Source organism: Coccinella septempunctata, chromosome X, assembly GCF_907165205.1.
Source record: "Coccinella septempunctata chromosome X, icCocSept1.1, whole genome shotgun sequence".
In the NCBI taxonomy this organism is placed as follows: domain Eukaryota; kingdom Metazoa; phylum Arthropoda; class Insecta; order Coleoptera; family Coccinellidae; genus Coccinella; species Coccinella septempunctata.
In genome coordinates, this window is record NC_058198.1 from 9,462,238 (window position 1) to 9,482,077 (window position 19,840).

Here is a 19,840-nt window from a genome sequence, read left to right on the forward strand (position 1 = left end):
TAAGTGTCAACTGACAAAGACAAAGATGAGTAAGAAATTTCTAAGAGAATATCAATTTTCGTGAATTATTAAGTGAGTTGAAAAAAAATATTTTTGAATATTTTATTATGAAACCATACCAATATTCAAAATAACAAAATTTTGAAATTAGGTTTTTCTTTACTAAATATGTCATTTGATCTATATTAACCATAGCTGTTCTTGAACTTGAGGGAACAGCATTCAACGAATTGTTTTTAGAAGAGGCAGTTGTTCTGTAAAGTGTTACAAGTATACTGTCAAAACTAATTACCAAGGGGTGAAATGATAACGATAATTCTCACAATCAAATGAACAAAAAATGCATTTTGCTTTTCTCAAATCGATTAATGGTGCATCCAATCTGTTCTTAGCACAACTCGATCCACCGAACTACATACTAATAACCTCCCTTCTGTACAATCCAAGGAGATATTGTGCGAGATAAAAGTCGATGAGTGGGAGTTTTCTTTCATCAATGGGATTCGGTTGGAATTTCTGAGAAACGCAACCCCTCTGTAACCTCACTCAGGTAAACATATTTCCTTGGTAACTGAACTGTTTCGTAGATGAAATTGAATAACTTGCAGGATGGGGATGGAAAGGATATTAAGGGTAGAAAATCTGAAATGGGCACCACATATACTGAGCTCGAAAAAAATTTAATAGAATCTAGGAGAGTAGACAACGTATTTGTAAAATTCTTGGGTTGAAAAACCTACACTAAGCAATCATTTTCAGGATTTAGAGCTGTTAAAAGTCTTGAACTCGATCAGTATTTTAAATTGCGCACTTTTTGTTGTAAGAAAATGTTTCCTGATTTGATATAAGACGTCATCGATAATTTTTTTAAATGGTAGGTAATCCTAATTTTTTAGGATTATTTTTAAAGGGGTAAGAAGTTACACAAGCGTATCAAATATCCAATTCTTTTTCATTGTCATTAAAAAGATATTTAACAAACATCAACTACTTCTAAAATTAATGAATATGATTCAACTCAATGAAGGGCATGTCAAGGGGTCATCATTTTTGCCAAAGAAAAAAAATATCTAGGTGCAAGTCACAAATCACACTTATTTCTTTGAATTTTCGGAATTTTCGTAATAGGGGCTGGTGAAGTTTATGAAGTCCCTTTATTTTCCGATCATATATCAGTTCTGTTGGAATTTTCTGTCATTGGCTATTGAGTTTTATTCAGTATCTTCAGAAAAGAGTCAATCGAAACTGGATCAATTGTTCAGTGCACCTATCGATTCAGATCTATTCATATTTGTTGGTAAATACAGAAAACTCCGACCTAGTTTCATAGATACACTCACCTTATAACCAGTTGCAAGTATTTATGAATAAATATTTCTGAAATTCCGAGCTTGTATGGAATTTTCAGCTTTTGTCAGATGCACTCATATATCAGTTCAAATTGAGCCTTTGCGAGCTTAAACTTTGTTACATTTCAATACAGAAAATTGTAACAAAGGTAACAAAGACTAATAGGGTCTTAAACCACCCCCTAATATTGGCATACGTAATTTGTTTATTGTTCTGGGAATCGTGTGAGTGCTCCACCTAAGAATCGCCAGGTCGTCTGACAAATAAGTGTAAACAGTCAATGGTGAGACTAATTCTCCTGAAGATGATGGATGGGAGGTGGGTAGCTTGCTGGGGAGAAATCTTGGGGCACTCTGCCAGCGGCCTCGTACTCTCATGTCAGTTGTAGTTGCATTCGATACCTAGTCTGTATAAGCTAGGTGGGACCTTTCACGAGGTGATATTTAGCGCGTGTTTAGTGGATAGTGTTACGTAGCTAGGTACTCTTAACAGTTGTCAAATATTTATTACCCGATTAAACGCTCTTCGAAACGAAGTTAAATTAAAACCAATGTGCACGTATAAAAAAGAAGACTGAGAGACGTCCTATCATTTAGTGTTTTGATTTCTGTGACATATTAGAAGTTGAAACCAGGTAAATAAATTTTTTTCTACCCAATCTAAGATTGTTATTATCGAATAACGTAATGATGATTCGATCTAACTGATATTATGTAAAAAAAATTAAGATTATTCAGATCATGATTAATAACACTTTCGATTTCTTGCGCGCCAAATCGAGAAAGTCTATTCATATTCAACATTCCATCCTTCATTCACTATCCCAATTGGATTTTCAATAATTCGAACTGGTGATGGAAGGTCCAAGGGGTGAAATTCGATTTGAAGATGGCTCTACTGGAAATTGCCTTTTTTTACAGTTCTTCCACTTTCCACTTAATCATTATTTCTGTCCAAACTTTTGTGATGGCTCATTTGCGTGAACGCAGGTAATTGTTATCGATCTTGAACTTGAAAATAATCTGTCAGCGATCTATTTCGTCGTTAGAGAGTAAAATTGTTCAGAAGCCGCAAATTATTTCTCGTTTTTTGACTTGATTATTTGGAAAGTATAATTTGGGAACTTCTTTGGTGCTTTTTTCTATAAGAAATTGGATTGAGTGTAAGTAGAAGACGAAGAATATCCCTCAAGTTAATCAATTTCGAATAGGTTCCACTGGTGAAATTGTCAAATTTTGATATCATCATCAAAAACAATTAGTTTCATAATATATTCTGTAGAAATCGGAAAATGTTTTTATTGCGTCTCATGAAAAATTTTCTGTCATTTTTTACTCTGAAGATTAGGTGAAAAGTATGTATTTCAGCAGTAGATTTTTTCCTTCACAATTTTTTTCGATTCGGCATAGATAAAAAGATATATAGCCGTTTTAAGTTTTCATAATGAGCTCTGCCACCCCTAAAAAAACAAAATTACCTTCAGAATAACAAGCTAAATCAGTGAAACTACGCATCCATGGATCTTTTAAAAAGATTTTCAATATCAAATTACTCGAAAACAGTCCATTATACGAGAAAATATGAAGAATACTTTTATTTTCCAAAATGTTCAAATATTCACTAGTTAGAGCATTCGACTTACTTTTAAGACTTCGGCTCTTTGAATTTTTGGTATTTTTATGGTATGTAATGGTCATAATGAAGAAACTGGAAGATGTGTGTGGAAATTTGTGTTTGCAGAAGATTAATCAAATAAATGAAAAACTTTATTCTGAAAATCATGCTACAGGATAGAATAGTTTGTGAGATATAACTCAAAGTTACATTTTTATGGATTTTCAACAGCCTGTATCTCAACTGACTCGAAAAAAAAACTGTGAAGAAAAACAGTGTTTCTTTTGATCTCAGCAATCTTCGCTTGAAATATGTATGTGATTCAGTCAAAGACTGACTCTGTGTAAAAAAAATAAATGATCAATGATATTTTGGGTAGAGATTAAACTTCGAATTCGATATTGACTAACAATTTTCCTATTTCCAATCATATTCACGAAAATAATCGTCAGGAATATAAATGTTAGACGTTTAGAAATGTGAGAGAAAATTCTCAAACACAGTATTCACAATTTATTTCAAGATAAACATATTCTGAATTCTACATCTTTTTATGGAATCTTTTCCCCGAATTTTTCTCTCGTTTCCGATTCAAAATCTTACTTGTGAGATTTCGGAAATTCACAACTGGAAATAAGGACATCGAGTGCCATTATTTAAAGCATATGGAATGGTGTTTTTCTGGAAATTTCTGTAAAAATCCGATGAGTTTTCTCATCGCTAATCGGAATTATGGAAATTACGCAAAATAATCCGGAAGCGATATCTAATACGCCTCCGGGAACTTTCCTCAGGTGAATTGTGGAACCGGAACTACAATAATAATCGGACTAAAGATCCTCACGGACTAGGCGATTTCTGTATGTTTTAAATGTGAAGCGAAGTCGATTTCTGAGGTTGATTCCTTGAACTCTAGAACTAGCATGAATAGACTAGTTTGTAGATCAGCATTGAAATGCGATTTAAGGCATTACATTACAACCAATTGCTTGAAATCGAGAAAATTACACGAAATGAAAATTTTCAGATATAATACTTGGTTATGAGTTAGTTTTGATGTCATCTGAAGAATTGATTGAATGTTTCTTCACTCAAAAAAAAATTTTATCAAATATTCAAATACTTTATTCGGAGAATACAGCCAAAACATGTTTCAAATGCACCTTCATCAAGTGGGACGTTAAACCCGTTAAAATTTCGTAAGAAAAAAAATTGAGGTGATGATTAATCGTTTTTACCAGAGTTTCAAAGATAACGAGATGCTATATAAACACTAATTACACGAATATCAATGTATTCACAAATACAGCATTCTCTATTGTCGACCCAAATTTCGGTAGATAATATAGTTCAATAATAATTATCTTTTCAAAATATTGATTGCTGTCATTCAAAGCTCCATTTCGAAACTGAAACATTCTGATGCTAAGGTTCACAAACAGGGTGAAATTTTTTTCTGAAAACTCAAAGTTTCCGAAACACAAAATAAACATGGCTTTTTTCTTCATATTTCTCCACAAATAAACGAAAAATTGAGATCAAATGAAGCATAATTAACACACAAGGGTGTGAATGAATGGTTGCGATAAAATTTTAACACTTATTTCTTGTCAAAAAATAGTGTGGATCTTTCATATGATTTTTTGTTGAGCAGCCCCTGCTTAGAGATACAGTTAAGACAATGGTGTTCCCCTATAATTGCAAGGTCTAGAAATGGCCATCCCTAAAATTTGTTCCTCAAGTAACTTTTATCCTTATTCAGATTATACTGTTGAAAAATTGATTTTTGATAGGTTTATAATTGTAGTTTTTTGCAGAAAGTTTTCGAAAAAAATGTATCAATAGTTTTATAATAATAATACAATAAGCTGGAATTATCTTCGAATTTAATTTTTTTTATTGCCTTCTCGAAATAAGGTGCTGTATCTAAGCAGAGTTGGCTCAAAAAAAGATATGATAGACCCATGCAATTTTTTGAAAAGGGGTAACCCCTTGAATTATTTCGCAACTATTCATTTACACATTGTAATTATAATATTTCCATTTAGATCAGGGGTCATGAAAGGATATATTTTCACTATTCAAAAAAGTTTTTTTGAATCACACCTAGAATCAGCTCTCAGTAATTTGTTGCTCATATAGCCGTTTTAGATAAATAAAAAATAAATGGAATATTTATTTGACATCCACAGGAACCAGTTAAAGTCTTCTTATGAATTTCATTCCTGTCAAAATAATTTTACGAAAACACTAGGTTGCTTAATTCATTCAATAAAGGCAATTGGAATATAAATAAAATGAACATGCATTCCCTTATTGTTCCTGTTCTATTTTTTACAACGTAAAAACCTCGGTAAAAGCTCTGCAATGAACCCTTCAAATTATTTTGCACCTAATTCCTGCATATTGTGATTGTAAATTGTAAACCTAGTTGCAGTGTCCATTGGTGTTTCAAATTGATGAATAACTTTAATCATATTTCAAATAATAAAAAAATTTATTGCTTTTCAATTACCTACACTCATATATTGAGTGAAATATAATTAACGATTTGTCCTTCATAAATGACATGCGAATCTTCCCATTCCATTTTTCATTCAATAACAGAGATGCAATCAGGAGAGCATGGCTACGCTAACAATAAATTGGAAGAATAATAAATCTATGACTTCAACTTCAACATTACTTATTTCCTTTACAATCTTGTCTTCAAATCCCCCATTCAACACAAATAACAATAGGATAGGAATTCAAAGAACCTACATTCTTAAACGAATAATTCTTTCATTATTTCAAATGACAAAAGGACCCTAATAGATTGAATTGTATAATAAAAATTCATTTTAATAACGACACATCTCACGATTCAAGTGAAAATTGGGTAATGACGTGTTAATCCCTTTCTGTGACCTGACTTTATCTTCACAACTACAATTCTATTTGTGCTACAGTTGATAGGTATTTGATCATCTGAAAGAACTTTTCATGGGCTTGTTGGACAAAAATGTGCAAAGAAAATGTCAAGGTTCAATTAGTAGGTGAGAAGTTTGTCAGAGTGCCAGAAAAATTTCGTGGAATTATTGCAAAAGCATGCAAGTGATACCAGTATTTCGATATCTGATGAGGATTTTTATTGGTAACGAATACAGAGCCTTCACACTTAGTTTTATTATTTGTGATGAAATAAGGTGGTTATATGTCAAAGAAGAGTACATTGACTTTTAATCGTATGACGTCGATGGTCAGTGTTTTTTTCGTACATTTTTGACATTACGTAGTTGATCAGTTTTTCTTTCAATCCAGTTCACATTTGTATGGTCTGAGACTCCTCTTGACTAAGAGCTCTGAGTGATGAGTTTGGTATGTAAGGATATTGTTAGCTAAACGGTCTAATTAATTATTTTCAAGTTATACAACTCAAAACTGATTAGTCATATGCTTCTTAGCAATAATTGAATCGATGCAATAAAGGTATCTGTATTCAGAAGTAGGTAAAGCACGCACTTCCATAACCTTATACTTATCGTTCAGTGAATATTAATAGAATGTATACGTTTCGAAATTAGAGAAGCGGTATACTAATAGCTTCTTCTGGCGAAAATATTCAAGATATCCCAGCACTGAAAAAACGGTGTAACGTCAAAGAAACGGTGGCATGTCACGTATATAATACAGAATTAAAATAAGTCGTATTTTGTCTCACCGAAACGAATGAATAAAGTCAAAACCGAAGTTCAAGCGATGGTTCTCGATAGTAAAAAGGAAAAGAGCACAGCACACCTAATTCATATTCAAATATATAATGTGGTAATGAGCTGGTTGCAAAAAGATCCTCAGGGTTAGCAACTCAAAGTTTCAAAACAAAGATTACGTAATTGGAAGAAAGTTTTCATTATGAACCATTATTGATTTGAGCCGCCGATGAATGAAAACTATTGGACGTTCCCAAATGAAAATATGGAATTGACGATTATTCACGACAATATAAATTCATAAAACAATAAAACACTACCCATATCTGATTTTCATCATAAAATGAAAGCTCGATGAATTGATACAAAATATTTAAAAATATGGCAAGCTCGTACTTGAAGTCTGAAGCTTTTTATCGCTTTATTTATAATCACCTATCAGTTAATGAAAATCAGCTGAAAATAAAATTCGGAAAAAGTATTTTTCATATCGTTTTCTTGAATAAATTTATTTGTTTCATTCCTGAGCTTTTGGATCCATATCAAGGGCTGAACCTTTCATCGGAGTTCTTCATCAAATTGTAAGGCACTTAACTTACCGTATAACTCATGTAAAGCACGTCCAAAAATCATATCCAGCATCATATTTATATGAAGAACTCGCGATTATTTTTATTCATTTAATCGAATGTTGGCAATCCCCAAATATACAGTAAAAGCTTTATCACATAAACATTCTCATTGGGGGCTGTGGAATGCTTTCGAATATATCTCGATTAAATTGATCGTTTTATTGAACCCTCTTCGAATTTCTCATGTTTTTTCATTGGATTTTCATAATTCAGTACCGAATTATACAGGGCGAGGACTCCTACGAATATTTCAACAGTAGATTCTTGAGGTCAAAAGAAAAACTTTTTCCTTTTGCCATTTTTTCCGAATCAGGTCGGTTTAAAAGACAGGCTGTTGAAAAATCATAAAAAAAATGTGATTTTTAGTTCTATCTTCATCTAGTTTTATCGAATGAAATGAATTTCGTAATGTAGTTTTCTCATTAAAACCATTACGTACCATAAAAATACCAAAAACTCAAAGAACCCAACTCTTGAAACTAAGTTTTCTAATGAAGATTTGAACGTTTTGTAAAATAAAAGTATCCTTCATGTTTTCTCGTTTAGAGTAGATAAATAGATCTAGCTTTTTTCAAGCTGTCTATAGCCTCATGGCAAAATTGTTCATCACAAATGATTTGGATGTGAACATCCAAACAAATTTTTCATCAGTTTTCGTGTCATTGATATGTACTGACACTATTTTTATAGTTCTTGAATCTCCACTCAAAGGTATTTTGGGCTACTTTCGAAGCACTTTTTTTTAATGTGGATTCATTATTATTACAATCATAAGATAGCGAAACTTCGGACTAGAAGTGCTGGAAAAAAGGTTACAAATAGAGAATAACTAGAGGGTTTTCCAATCACATGTACTTACCGTCCAAATCTATCTCCTCAATTTTTTTTCAGTGGAGAATTAGAGGATTAGAGCTGAATGACGCATTATTTCAAGGGGTGTTTCAAATCTGGGCATGTAATGTACATGACTTTTACTCTCCAGTTGAAAAAATCAAATCATCAGAAAACTTACTGCATTTTTGATAATTATCTCCGAAAAGGAATGAATTTTTTCTTATAGAGCATGAAAATTTAATTATTACTATCGAGTATATCAAGTTGAGCTACGAATTTAAGTAAACACACCCTTATATTTTCAAGAAAAAACGATAGATTTCTCAATCCTTGCACTGCCTACTTTTTTGAGAGAGAAATTCTTCTACCTAGTTATATTTTTTTTCATTTCTAGCTATATCTTTTAATTTTCACATATATCCCGGAAACAGAGTCAGGAAAAAATCAACACTCTGTATATCAGAGATGATGCATATTGAGATATAAGTTTATAAGAATTTTTCAACTCAAAAGAAAGAAAGGGATATAAAAACTCATTTTGTCTGTCTTATTCAAATCCGTCCTGTATATTTAAGCTTTCATACAAAAATTTGATTCGGTAAATTGAAAGTGAAACCTGTTTCTCACCATATCGGACAAGATTGGAGAATCTGAGGAATATATTATAACGGAACAGTAAACGAAGATTGGCAAAAAATCAATTATATAATCGTTAAATAAAAATATTAGCATATTACTACGTTGTTGTAATCTTGCAAAAGTAGAATGGATATAATGTATACAGTGAGGTTCCCCACTATTATCTATTGAAAGAATGAGTATTTCAGCTTCTGGTTTCCGGAAGCTGAATGATTTCGATCAGTGGTTCTCAAACTTTTATTTTTTTTCCCTATTTCCTATTATCGAATCCTTCGATCAGAAGACTGTAAAACAGTGCTTGAAACGTAAAAATATGACATTGAATTCGTCTCATTTGTGTATTTTCTATACTTTTGTTCTGTTTTTGATCCTAAAAGAGGCCCAATAAGAGATTCGAAACGTCGCTGAAAGAATCGATGGTATATATTTCTATGGCTCATCATTTTATCTCTAGTAGTTTATAGAAAAAGTCTAGATCACCTTTTTTCTTCTTCTATTATGAATATTGTTGTAATTCATGGACCTAAATGTCTAATCATCTTCTAATAGTGTGATCGGTACTCTAAAATACCTCTCTGTTGTCAAAGGCGACATTTTTTACCTTTTTTGAGTTGCAGGAATGTATGAAATGAGTTAAATTCTCAATGACAAATTTCGACCATTTATTCGATATTTGTCATCGTGTGTTCTGTCGTTTAATAATACTTATTTTTATGAGAGCAACATTCAATATTCATTTCAATGGCTGTATCGAATTTTAACAAGGAATAGACTGAAATCCGATATTCATTGTCACATTAAAGTCAGTAGTTTTAATGTACTTTCCTCAGTTTGACAGATATATTACATTTTTATTCCTGTATTCTCATCATTACCATCATGTCGACCCTCAATCACTATTAAAAAAATTAAGGGAAAAGTTTTATTTTCAATTAATTTGAAAATTGATATTGAGTAAAAAGTATCGCAAAAAATTCATATTTTCGATACTACTATTTTGTTGAAAAATGTTCGAACAGATCGATTTTATTTTAAATTGAGTTTTCATGTAATAGTCATGAGTTTGCCATGCACCCTCTAAGAGGGTAGTTGATTTTTTCGGCAACCCTAACTTTTTGTGCCAAAAATGGCCGAGAATGATTCGGTCATTGATGGAGTTTTATCAACTTTTTTTATTATAGGGGTACAATTGTAAAACTTATTGAATTCTAACTTTTATTTCTTTCTATGTATTTTAAGATCAATTACAAACTTCAGGAGAGATTGGTGTTTTTGAAGTGTTATCGAAAACTTGCTTCTTCAGTAGGGTAGTAATTATTTATCTGAAATAAAAATCTTAATTAAAAATTGTAATTGATACTTTTTTCATTTTTCAACTTACCACTCTGCGAAAAAGGCATGTGAAGAAATTGAGGCTTCGAACTCACAAGGTTCTACCATTTCTTCCCTATAATGAAAAAAGAGTTAATAAAGAAACCAAATACATCAATCAATGAAAAATCACCCACAGCAAAGAAAGGTCTATCCATCTCTGGTACAAAAAGTTAGGGTTGTCATTTAAAAATCTAAACTACCACCTTCTAGATCCTAGAACTCCCCAAGTTCTTCATTTACACATAAAAAATTGCGTAATTCAAAATAAAATTGACAGCATACATCTATAAAATAGTAAATGCGCTTCACTTTTTACTCACTCTGTATAGATATCGTACTGAAAAACTAATTGTGCTGAGAACATATAGTAACGTTTATTGTATCAGAGATTTGAGTAATAACATATTAACTAATTAATACTCAATGATAGTTTATAATTCCAGTTTGAATAATTTCCGCAGTATGATGTTCAATATTTCATTCCTGGATTTTTTATTCGATTAAAGCAACTAGCTGGAAGCAGTAGCGTTATCAATTATTCAATTAATCAGTTTCTGGAAGCACTAATTTATGGAATTCATGCTTGATTCATCGAGTAGTCGTAGAAATTTTTCTTTTACTATTGAAAATTTTCAAGGTGACTTAATTATTAATTTCCTTTTGTAAGAGCAAACTCACAATAGAAAATGTACTGAAATTTTATAACATCCTAAAGTGTAAATTATTCAATATTTCAGATCACAATAATTTTTCTGATATGTTGTCATAATCGGCAACATATCTAGCCAAGTCTCAACGAAATTAGGTCTCCTGACTGCCGTGTGGTGTCTGGAGTATTTCAAAATTGACCAAGAAATACTTCAAGACTCGCACTCGCATTTCCTTCCACTTTAGCTGAAAATATGTGAACATTCCCGACTTTCTAAAAATAGCGGATAATCTCTCCTTGTCTCGATTCTGTTTTGGATGGACCAATATTTTAAAACACTCCAGACGAAATCAAGGGTGGAATCATTCACTGATACTATCCTGCGAATGCCACCAACATTAACCATTACGTTAATTTGGAGAGATGTGAGGAATTCGATTTTTTTTAGGAATTGTTGGAAGCACCACTTTTTCTGAGTAGAGTAAATAATATGGAACTGAATTCTGGTTTCATTTCATTAAAAGTAATTATGTATACATATACTTTTTTGTATGGTTTTTCCTAACGATGAGTTTTATTTGTTCACAATCGAATAGATCATTATATAATTACAATTTTAATGGAGGAAATCCAAAATGACGAATTGAATGAAATAGAAACAAAAACATTCAACACAGAATAAACTATTAATTTCAATCGAAAGAGGAATACTTTTTTATTCCTCGGAGAATAAAAAATTGGCTTTCTAGTAAACCTTGAAGTAATTGATTGAAATGATTTTTCTCACAGACGATATGAATGTTCTGGTCAATATATCCAGGGTGTAAATGAATAGTTGCCTAAAAAGGGGTAATTCCTCGTCACAAAATAGTCTGAATAGTTTAAATAATAAGCCTCAAAAAGAAATTAGAATATCAGAGTATAATAGTTGTTATCTGAATAATAATAGTTTGGATTTCACATATTATGCTAAACACCTAATAGCCGAAAAGCAAGATAGTAATGGGAAACTGAGGAATATACGTGAATAAAACAAATCTATAAATTCAAACCTAATTGGTCTGGAAATGAACCAGCTTAAGAATTCCGGAAATTCACTATTATTATTCAATTCACCTTCAAATAGTTCATTGAGCTAGGAATATCCAAAGGAAATGTGATCTTCACTCCATTAATTTCTTTCTCTTTCTCATGTATAGTGTCACGTGTTTTTGGATGGAAAATATAATTATTGAAATCACTCAAACGAATCTATTGATGCAAGTTACAGTTACACTGATTTACTTTATGGGAAAGTCTTTGACTCAAACAAATATTTTAACAGTAGATTTTTGAGATCAAAAGAAACGCTTTTTCCCTATACCATTTTTTGCGATTCGGATCTGATGAAAATATATAGCTCCTGGAAAAACAAAATTAACTTCAGAATAACTAGCTAAGTCTGTGACATTACACATCCGTGGATCTTTCAAACATAGTTGTATTCAGCCAAATTACCCAATTTTCCGAATATCACAGTTATTTTGAAATTTTGAAGATCAAATTACTATAGAAAACGATGCATTGTACAAGAAAATATGAAGAACAGTTTTATTTCACAAAACGTTCAAATATTCATTAGATAGCGTCCAACTTAGTTCAAGGGTTGGGTTCTTAGAATTTATGGTATTTTTATGGTATGTAATGGTCATAATGAGAAAACTGAAAGACGTGGGTGATATCTTGTGTTCGAAAAAGATCACAATAAATGAAAAAACTATATTCGGAAATTCATTTCATTCGATAAAAGATATTGCCATTTTAAGTTTTCATAATGAGCTATGACATGCCTGGGGAAACAAAATTACCTTCAGAATTACTAGCTAAATCTATGATACTACACATCTGTGGATCTTTTAAAAAGAGTCGCATTCGGTGAAAGTACTCAATTTTTTTAATTTCAGAGATATTTTTCATTTTTGAACATAAAATTACTCAAGAACTGCGCATTATACGAGAAAATATGAGGAATACTTTCAGTATTTGCCCAACTTAGTTTCAAGAGTTGAGTTCTTTGAATTTTTGGTATTTTTATGGTACGTAATGGTCATAATGAGAAAACTGGAAGACGTGGGTGATATCTTTTGTTCGAAAAAGATTATCAAATAAATGAAAAACTATTTTCCTAAATTTATTTCATTCGATAAAATTGTTTGTAAAGTAGAACTGAAAAAATATTTTTTTTATAGTTTTTCAACAGTCTGTATCTTTTAAACCGAGCCGATTCGGAAAAATTGGTAGAGAAAAAAAGTGTTTCTTTTGACCTCAAGAATCTACTGTTGGAATATTTGTACCCTGTACTTTACTAAATTAATATTTAGATTTGATCAGTATACAAATTTGTTTTAAGCAAATATTATAGGATTTTAGTTTTCGAAAGGCATCTGATCGGTTTTTTTCTGATATTCTCCTCCTGTATGTCCCTTATTTAAATTGATACACGCGTTTAGTATTTAGTTTATTAGTAAAAATCAAATATCATTTTATTGATGTATTTATAGATGCTGAAAACAAACTTTGCGTATTCTTTTCTTCATATTCCTGGCAGAAGTTCAAACTCAGTGGGTTATTAGTACGAAGAAATTGATGAAACGCTGCCTCACTCACTGGGAATCTCAGTTTTTTCAAGCAACGCCTCATGCTTCAGAATTATGCGAAGGCATCTGAACATCCGGCCGGTTGAAATGGAGTTCAATAGATGCGTGTGTGTGTCGAAATCGATCGTGAAAGTTTGAAAAATGTGGCCATATTCCATCCTCCTAACTGTAGTTTGAAGGAACCCTGGGTCATCCGTCAGAGCTGTTGTCCAGTGAAGAATTTATCGTTGTTGGAAACACGATAGTATTGTACCCAATATGATTGTGCTCTTCCGCGATATTAAATTTATGAGAATACCTAAGTTTATGACTAACATATTGTCACATTCCCTCCAAGATGAAACGCTGCTTGTTCCACGTCCAGAGACCATTACGAATCGTTGAAAATCCGCATAGCCTAGCGTGAAACAGAATGGTTGTTGTACACCCAGTGACGTTAGCAGTGGTACACCCAGAAGAAATTGATTTTTTCAATTAATGGTAGCTCAAAATGAAAAAATAACATTTGTAAGAACTCTTCCTAATGCATAATCCAAAATTAATTCAAAATCTGGCGATCCTGTAGCGTAACACACTCCTGTTCCTATCATATAACATCCACCAATTTTTATTTTGGTGTAGCAGGGGGAAAATCTGCAAGTCAGACGAACCACCCTCTTCTGAGGGGGAACAAGTGTGGGAATTCTCACTCTCCTGAGCTCGAGACCCAATAAAAACCCTTAACTGATTCTTGAATATTGGGGCATTTGCCTATAAACCGTTCATCTCTTAGTCGGTTTTCTTCTCGCACACTATCGTGCTGGGATTTATGTGTTTATCCTCTATTGGATAACACTTTATTGGATTGTTCAATAAGTTTCTGTTCTTATTTTAATCTCTATTCAATTGATCTCTTGGTCTCCTTCGGTAAATTCGCATTCTCCTTTTGTCTTCCTCTGGGTCGTAGTCCACTAGTCTCCTGAGTTCTTGATTCGGATGGTTTTTCGCTGTTTCGAATAATTTCTCTGCTCTTCTGTTCATGTTCATTATGGTTTCCCATTTTAGGTCCCTATAAATCTGTCTATTCCTGACAAACCAACGTGCATCTATTGCACATCGAAGCAGCTTGTTTTCAGTGGCCTGAATTTTTTTGAAACCCCAGGCAACTGATCTATAAGTCAGTTGAGGCCTAGCAACGGCTTCGATTATCTTCAATTTTGTCTCTTTCGACATGTGGCTTCTTCTTCCTATCAGAGGGTAGAGTCTATTCATCGCTGCTTTCGTTCTGTCGATTGCTTGTTTGATATGACTTTTCCAAGTAAGTCCTTTGTCAAGCGTTATTCCTAAATATTTGGCTTCATTTTACCAGTCGATTTCTTCGCCGTCAACTTCTAGATTCGTTGTGGGTCGCAGTCTTCTCTTCTGTAGTAATATTGCTTGGCTCTTTTGTCCATTGAGTTTGATTTTCCACTTTATGCACCAGTCATTTGTTTCGTCAATGGTTTCTTGTAGAAATCGTTCTATTACTTCTTTATATTTTGTCCATTGAGTTTGATTTTCCACTTTATGCACCAGTCATTTGTTTCGTCAATGGTTTCTTGTAGAAATCGTTCTATTACTTCTTTATATTTTGTACAGAAGTGGCCCAAGTACTGACCCTTGGGGAACTCCAGCCTCTATATCTCTTGTTGTGGAGCATTCTCCTTCCACTTTCACGTGAAATCTTCTATTTTTGAGATAATTCCGGATCAACTTGCATATTTTGATCGAATCTCCAGCACATCTCATCTTATATATTAATCCTTCATGCCCTACTCTGTCGAATGCTCTGGCGACGTCTAGTAAAACAAGACCTGTGGCTTGTTTATTTTGGAATCCCTCTGTAATGTATTCTGTGAGCCTTAATAATTGTTGCTCTGTTGAATGTTCTCTTCCGAATCCGAACCATCCACCAATATAAGGGTCCTGTAACGTTCCTCGAACAACTGAAGAACAGAAGAATCATCACTTTGAAGACTGGACCTAGTCGAAAGACCCTCCCAGTCAAAAGCAAGATTTGGCTATTATTAATTTGAGTACTGAAGGCATTTATAACGACGAGGGTGATCCTCCACCAAGATCAGCAGAAGATTTTTGATGCAGAGATGATATTCCTCCCAATGCAATTGAAAAACAAGTTATGTACCTATGATTATTTATTTTTTTCTTCAGTCATCATCAAGTCTTGGAATAAGTTTGAATGAAGGCTTTCTGATACTTCTTACATCTCACAATATTGAAATTGCGAAAAAACTATTCGGAATGATCCAACCCAGGAAAATTCCACCAGAGGATTTCTCTTTCTGTTTTTCCCTCCTTCTAAAACTTATTTCTACATTTGCCTATACCACAGAAAGGTTCTGTGCCGTTGAAAGGAGTTTGTGTCCTTTCCTGGCAAGTGTAGTTGTAGTGGTCTCTTCATCTCCTTCATGAATAATTAGTAAAACTATCCTGTATTCGTCTGTTAGATGCTGAAGGAACTCAGTTTTACCTTGATCAAGCTGAATATGATTTTGTTATAGCAAAGTACTCGCAATTTAAGGAATTTTGGATATGGATTTTTCGTACCTTACTAAGCTATTTAGAAGATGAAGAAATTTTTTCAGAATCGAGGGGTATTGAAAGTAACCTTGTGGGCTTCGTTTCGACTAAAGTGTTTCTTATGAAAGTGAGTTTGGGGTAGGGAGAAACCTGAAACCTTTATGGAAAATTTCCTCAAATATAATATGTAATAACAATGTACCACAGTGTAATATGTATGTCGTCATAGTTACCTCAGATCAGGATAGTAGACATTTGATCAAGGGATCAAGCAATATAATTGGCTATTTCGATAACACTCAGATAATTAACAGTTACCTGTTATGAAACTGAGATTTTCGCAAATTCGCTACTTTATATTAGCTCATTGCTGAGGATGTCTTTTTTCACTCGCATATAGATTCAGCTCAAATGAATTCAGTTTTGATGAAATACAGGAACTAGATTGCACTCCACTGAACATCTAGGCAATCAAACGACATTTTTATTCATTGATTGGCCTCCGTAAACCTGAAATATTTTTTATTACTCGCGAATGTTTTCGTTTCAAAATATTTTCCTAACAATGGAAGAGTCTAGTAATTGGTGTCATTGTTTTTCTAATTACCCATAAAAATTCGACTCGTATAGACCTACCTTTGATCCAATCTGAATGTCTAGTTATGATTCATCACTAATTATAAAGATCTAAAAACAGAAGTATATGGTTTTTACTAACTGGAGTTGTTAAATCACGACACATGTTTCGCTATCTCAAGAGCACAATTGTAATAGCGTATCGTGGTTTGAAAATTTTGTGAAAATCTTATTATGTTGATTTTAGTTCAATTATGGATTTCTATCAAGTATCAGCCACATCAATTAGTTCTATTATTCTATTTGTTTTCTGAATTTACTAATGTCTCAAAACTTAAATATTTCAAGGGGCCCTATTCGAAAAATTCATGATCCAAATAATTAACCATAATGAAAATTGGAGTACATGAACATATCTGTGAGAAGATTGAAGCACAGCTACATTTAAATTTAAAATTGCGTAAGCTCTATGAAGAATTCGAACTAACTTGTTCTACGATTAATGATGCATCAAAAACTCCATTAGATTACTGTTATATGAAATGTTGTTAGGTTGTTGATGATCCAACATTTCATAATATCCGTCAATCGACCAATTACAGAATTGGAGGATGAAAATGATCCAAAATTTATATGAGAACCGTTTGTGGTTTTCGAATTGATTTGACATATAAAGAAATACATTGAGAACAAAGGAATCTGAGGGGATGTACAATGTGGATTGTGGCCTTTTCGCAAAAAGGTATTTTTGTTTGTATTCCCTCCTAGATCCAGATTTTTCCGTTCTAAATGTGTTTTTTCGTATCTTATTAAACACAGGGAGTGAAAATGAAGATCTCGTGTTTCTAGAAATGGCGTTATAAATCTATATATATATATAAATATCTAGAAATGGCGATATAAATGAAGCATTCATGGAGGGAAAAGTCGTAACGGCTCTGTTTTTAGATATTGTTGGGGCTTATGACAACGTTTGTTTGGACGTATTGGAGACTGAAATGTTGAATATTGGACTGCCTGCGAGATTCACTTCATTCATCATAAATTTGTATTCTAACAGGAAAATTTTCATCAGAATAAATGGAGAACTCATAGGACCAAGAACAACCAGTGCAGGATTAACTCAGGGAGGAATACTATCTCCCTTGCTTTACATTATTCATAACCACCGAGTAGGAAAGGAAATCTCGTCTCCAACAATTAAAGTTTTAGAATTTGCAGACGATTTTTGTATTTATACCATTGATGTTGACAAGGAGAAGAATATGAATAATTTAAAAATCCCTCTGGAAAAATTTCAGAAATTTTTATATATTTCAGGACTCGAACTCTCACCAACGAAGTCTACCGTCTGTACATTCACCAAAAAAAAGATGAAAATTCCAAATTCAGTGCAAATAGGAGGTGTAACTTTTCCTTACAGGAGTTCAATTCGTTTTCTGGGAATTACTCTCGATAGCGGACTCAAATGGGTCGAACATGTAAATTATCTTTGCAACAAATCAGCGAAGATAATTCAACTTTTGCGTTACATTTGTCACAATAAATGGGGAGCAGACCAATCAACGAGTTTGACTTTTTATAGATCCTTCTTACGATCGGTGATTGACTATGGTTCTATTTTTTATGGAGACGCAAGCAAAAGTGTTCTTGAAAAACTGAACGTCCTACAACGCAAGGCCCTTAAAATATGTATGGGTTACCTACCCAGTACACCTAACATAGTGGTTTTATCAGAAACAGCAGAGTTCCCACTCCATATTCGCCGTGAATACCTTGCGGAGACCTTCATGTTGAAAAAGATCTCCTTGGGTTCATCATTGGTGGACAAAGTCCATAGTCTCTTTATTCGTACTCTAACCCACAAATATTGGATTTTTAAAAAGAACCCATTATTGGTCGACAGTTATTACAATCTGATGGACGTAAAAGATAATATTGTATCCTCTGAATCTCTCGTACAATTTTCTCTGGAATATGGTTTATTGCGTCGATTGGAAGAGATCCACATCCCTACATACGCAGAATATGCCCAAGTCGACTTCCTGTACACAATAGAGACTTATTATGAAGGGTTCCATCAGATCTTCACTGACGCCTCAAAGTCTCGGGATGGAGTGGGATGTGCATTTCATGATCCATCCACGAACATAAATAGAAAATTCAGGTTGAACAACCATCATTCAGTATTTACAGCAGAGCTTTTTTCAATATTCAAGAGTCTGGAGTATGTGGAAGAAAAATACCAAGAATTTGCTTCTGATAAAATCCTAATATTATCTGATAGCCGCAGTTGCTTATCCTCCCTCTCAATTCTTAGGCTTGATTATACCTTCACAATCATTCATAAATACATTTTGGAAACCCTAGCCAAACTGAAATCCTGGGGCCTACAAGTACATTTTCTATGGGTAAAATCACACGTGGGAATAGAGGGAAACGAGGTAGTGGATGAATTAGCTAAACAGGCTTCAAGGATGGATATAGTGGAGTGCAGGATCTATTCACCTCGAGATCTTATACCCCACATAAAGAGTACTATGTTTGCAAAATGGGAGGGAATCTACAACACTCAGACAAAGGCCAAACATTATAAATCAATCCAGCCTATACCGGTGAAACACCCTTGGTTTAATAACAAACAATTTACTCGCTCAATCAATGAAGAGGTAGAATCCAGAGATTTTGTCCGAGTGATATCAAGATTGAGAAGTGGTCATACTATATGCCCCAAATATCTGCACCAAATCAGGAAAAAGACTGACAATCTATGTGATTGTGGAGAGATTGGAGATTTGGAGCATATCATTCTCAGGTGTTCCAAAAACCGACGCAATCTTGAGACTACAATAATAAATATTTGTTCGATTCTTAAAACCAAATACCCTTTTAATCTCAGCAGCATAATGGCTACCAACAACCCAAGGGTATATTATGAAGTCTATAAATTTGTTAAGAATAGTGATCTGATTATATAGCCAGAATTTATTCAGTCCCTATATTCCCTTCCTCTGGTCCGTTGCTCAGTCTTGTAAGTGTATGAAGAAAAAATCGCTTTGATGAGCACCTCTGCGTATTGTATCCTCGTGAATCCCAAAATGTTTAAATCCTATGTATGTATAACCCTAATATTGTTAATGTCTAATCAGATGGCTGATATCGAAAGATGAGCCAAAAACACAAATTAAAAAAAAAGAAATGGCGTTATAAGTCTTACACTTTATCTCATAAGCAATTTTTTGAAACGTTACCTCATAAGTAATATAAAAACAGCATGGATAATTA

The 19,840-nt window shown here is 33.1% G+C and overlaps 2 protein-coding genes across 2 annotated transcripts in view; both read left to right on the forward strand.

Annotated features, from left to right (window-relative positions):
• The first annotated feature begins 1,739 nt into the window (after positions 1–1,739).
• LOC123321602 (3-hydroxy-3-methylglutaryl-coenzyme A reductase-like) overlaps positions 1,740–19,840 on the forward strand; it is a 59,028-nt gene continuing 40,927 nt past the window's right edge. Inside the window, exon 1 of the mRNA XM_044909287.1 lies at positions 1,740–1,984. The gene's annotated coding sequence lies outside the window, so the exon portion shown is untranslated. The remainder of the gene's footprint in view (positions 1,985–19,840) is intronic.
• LOC123321604 lies at positions 18,468–19,718 on the forward strand. The gene has a single exon (XM_044909290.1). The coding sequence runs from the start codon at positions 18,475–18,477 to the stop codon at positions 19,531–19,533; it is 1,059 nt and encodes a 352-aa protein (XP_044765225.1). The 5' UTR covers positions 18,468–18,474; the 3' UTR covers positions 19,534–19,718.